The sequence below is a fragment of the Nicotiana attenuata genome, unplaced genomic scaffold (genome assembly GCF_001879085.1).
Source record: "Nicotiana attenuata strain UT unplaced genomic scaffold, NIATTr2, whole genome shotgun sequence".
NCBI classification, from domain to species: Eukaryota; Viridiplantae; Streptophyta; class Magnoliopsida; order Solanales; family Solanaceae; genus Nicotiana; species Nicotiana attenuata.
Window position 1 is genome coordinate 92,517 of NW_017671432.1, and position 3,897 is coordinate 96,413.

Sequence of the window (3,897 nt, forward strand, 5' to 3'; positions counted from 1 at the left end):
CGGAGGGAAAATTGGGTCGTGACAAGTTGGTATTAGAGCTTTAGGTTCATAGGTGCTACGAGTCATAAACTAGTTTAGTATAGTCTTGCGGATCGGTACGGAAACGTTTGTACTTATCTTCGAGAGGCTATGGAACTATTAGGACAATCTCACTTCCTTCACTCTTATCGTGCGAGCTTATTGATCTTGGAGTTTTAACTTTTATCCTTCCATTCTCTCACCGACGGAGGACACGAGCTGCGGTTATCGATGACGCTGCTTTCGGTGCAGGTATTGCTAGAGACAAAGGCAGAGGTCGATGAGGAGTACGTGCCGAAGCTAGACCACACTCAGAGCAGCGAGTTTTCATTGGTCAGGTTCCAGGTTTCAGGGCAGCAACATCCGAGGGAGAGCAACTTAGATTTGCAAGGTTCAAAGAAATTTTGAAAGGTAATAGCTTGGTCCATAACTTGGCAAGTTTAGGATTACTTGGCTCTCTATGTCTCAAAATTCTCCATGCACTACTAATAGTAAACTTACCTGAAGATGTTGGCATCCATCTTGGGGTATCCCAGTAATCATTAGCATCAACAAAGTGCACTTCTTGTCTAATGTGATTAGCAATATTTTGTGGGAAAGATTGATCCAGAAGTTTCTCATTCCAGTCTTCATCATCTCTCAATTCAGCCACTTCTTGCAATTCTTCATTGATTGAGAATTCTGGAGGTACTACATGATATAAGGCCCCTAATCCAGTCCAGTTTTCATACCAAACATTAGTAGACCCCCTGTTCATTTCCCATAAGATTTCATGCTCAACTTTTTCCCTTGCCTCTAACATTTTCCTCCAAATATGTGATCCTTTCCTAAATTGAACCACAGTAGGTAGTTCTTTTTTGAAATACTTGTTCCGCATGAAATTGGACCATAATGACTTGGTAGTTCTATATCTCCACCACAATTTAGCAAATAAGGCCTTTGAGACATCAATCAAAGATCTAAAACCTACTCCTCCCTCCTCCTTAGGAAGACATAGATTCTGCCACTTTGTCCAATGCCTGCTTCTGCCCTCTTCCTTATTGCTCCAGAAGAACTTTGCAAAAGTTTTATGTAAGTGTTCAAGAACATTATTAGGTGGATCAAGCATTGAAAGAATGTGTGTAGGCATGCTTTGCAACACACTAGAGATAAGAGTAGCTTTCCCCCCATAGGACACTAGCTTCCTTTCCAAGAGTGTAGCTTTGCCTTCACTTTCTGGAGCAAATCATTGTAATAATACTTCCTTCTTCTTGTATAAAATATTGGACAGCCAAGGTAAGTAAAAGGGAATGCATCCTTTGAGAATCCAGTGATATTCCATACTGTGTTCACCAGTGTCCCAGCTATATTAGCATGCATATAGTATGATCTTTTTGCCTTGTTTATCAACTGTCAAGAAGGGTGTTCATACTGAACCAACACATCAACAATCTTTTGTAATGAGTAAGGATCTGTAGAGGCAAATATAATAGTGTCATCAGCATAGGTAAGGTAGTTCAAAGGATCAGTCCACTTTGGCATTCCAAATCCTCTAAACTGCTTGTCTTCAAACATTTTCTTCAGTGATCTTGATAAAACTTCAGCTGACAGAATGAACAAAGCTGGGGATAGTTGATCCCCTTGCTTCACACCCCTTGTTGAATGAAAAAATCCTGATGCTTGCCCATTAACCATGACTGAGTACCAATTGTTAGCAATCATATTCCACACCATATTGATGAAGCATTCTGCAAACCCCATCTTCCTTAACACTTGCATCAAGTATTTCCATGACACCCTATCATAAGCCTTTTCCATATCCATCTTAATTACAACATTGGCAGGTTCCACCTTAATCTAATGCCTGTAACAATCTTTTGTGTTTAAAGAATATTCTCAAATATACTCCTTCCCTTAACAAATCCGGATTGATCTGAAGAGATCAGTAAAGGCAGTATCTTCTCCAATCTATCTGAACCACCCTTGAAAACACCTTATTAATGAAATTACTCAAACTTATAGGTCTAAGATCAGAGAATGTTTGAACTCTAGGCTTGTTGGGCAGCAAGAAAAGGTTTGTATGAGTTATAGAATTAGGCAAAGGACAACCCTCATAGAATAAAATCAGCAACTTATGAATATCCTCACCTACAATGTCCCAGCATGATTGAAAGAATAAGCCAGAAAAGCCATCTGGAGCACTTGCACTCTCACTACACAATGCAAATACTGCTGCCTTAACCTCGTCTCTAGTAGGCAATCTACATATCTCTAGGTTCTGCTCCCTTGTGACCATTGAAGGTACATCGTTTGAAAGATAAAAACTTGTAGGATCCTCCTCCTTAGTGAACTGTTTCTTGAAAAATTCTACTACAGCATTGGACAGAAGTTCTTGTGATTCAATCCATGCGCCATCACTATTCTGGATCCTTTTTAATTGCAGCTTTTGCCTCTTGCCATTAACAAGGTTATGGAAGAATCTAGTATTTCTGTCCCCTTCCTCAAACCAACTCATGTCTACTTTTGCTTCCAGTACTGCTCTTCAATGCTCAAGTACTTCTTCAACTCTGCTTGAGCTTGTTGAAGTACAATTCTATTCTCCACAGAAGGATCTTCTTCAAACAACATCTCCTTGATCCTAACCACATCCTCCCTGATAGCCAACTACTTGAATATATCCCCATAGGTCAATTTGCTCCATTTAGAAAGAGCAATTTTAACTCTCTTTAATTTCTAATTGAACATCAAGAGTGGATCCCCTATAAAGTCAGCCATCCAATTCTGCTTCACAACTTCCATAAAGGTCTCATGTTTTGCCCAAAAATTCAGGAACTAGAATGGTTTAACAAACTTCATTGCCTCCTCACCACATCTCATCAATAGTGGGGCATGATCTGAGCCTGTTGTGATGAGATGCTTCACCTCTATATTAGGGAACATTGTTTGGAAAGGCAAGTTTACCAATATTCTGTCTAATCTCTTAAAGATGCATTCCTCATTTGGCCTTCCATTTCACCAAGTGAAAGGAGTACCCTTGTAGCCAAGATCAAACAGCCCACAAAAGTTAACACAAAAAGCAAAATCTTCATATTCTGGAGGATACACTGGCTGGTCACCTATCTTTTCCACCTCACCAAGAACAACATTGAAATCCCCACCAACCAACCAAGGCAGCTCCATATCACTAGCCAAATAGTTTGATTGTCCTATAATTCAAGCCTTCCAGTGCACAACATTTTGCATAAACAAAAGCCATCATAATATACTTACCTAATTCTTGATGATACACCCTGATGGTCATCTGTTGCTCAGTATCAATCAATAAGTCCCACTCAACTACAGCATAAAAGAAAAGCCAAATCTTTCCATTCACATTTGAAATTGCAGCTTCCAATCCCAATCTTCTTCTATAATTCTTGATATATCTCTTATTTTGAAATGGATCCATAAGTGCAACAATGAAAAAGCCATGTTCCCTTTGCTTATTAATAACTCTCTGAAAGGCCTTTTGAGTCTTAACACACCTAATATTCCATATCAATGTCTTGATCATCATCTTGTAGTTGAGGCTGCACTCTTAGGCAAAATTCTTGTAGGTTGCTGTTGTTTCTTTGATTGTGTCTACTTCTTTCCTTTCTTTGCACTTCTAGCTGCTGCCTTAGGAGATATATCACCTTCCCTTGCATCTGCTTTAAAGTTCTCAGCATTAGATTCATCATCTCCCTCTTCTTCAAATTGTTGTTGTTGATCAACCAATGCATCTTGCATATCAATTTGCAACTCTTTGTGAGTTATAATATCATGCAAAATTTGATTTGGATACATCAATGGAATATTAACTTGAATCTGCATAGGTGATCCAGTCTCAGAAGCACATGCCATAGGCAGTGTTTCAAGTTC

At 39.2% G+C, this 3,897-nt stretch overlaps 2 protein-coding genes across 2 annotated transcripts; both read right to left on the minus strand.

Moving 5' to 3' along the window:
- Positions 1-352: 352 nt before the first annotated feature.
- On the minus strand, positions 353-1,147 carry LOC109208254 (uncharacterized mitochondrial protein AtMg00310-like). The gene has a single exon (XM_019371335.1). It carries the CDS (start codon positions 1,145-1,147, stop codon positions 353-355), a length of 795 nt encoding a protein of 264 aa, XP_019226880.1.
- Positions 1,148-1,410: 263 nt separating this feature from the next.
- On the minus strand, positions 1,411-1,821 carry LOC109208255 (uncharacterized mitochondrial protein AtMg01250-like). The gene has a single exon (XM_019371336.1). It carries the CDS (start codon positions 1,819-1,821, stop codon positions 1,411-1,413), a length of 411 nt encoding a protein of 136 aa, XP_019226881.1.
- Positions 1,822-3,897: the final 2,076 nt, after the last annotated feature.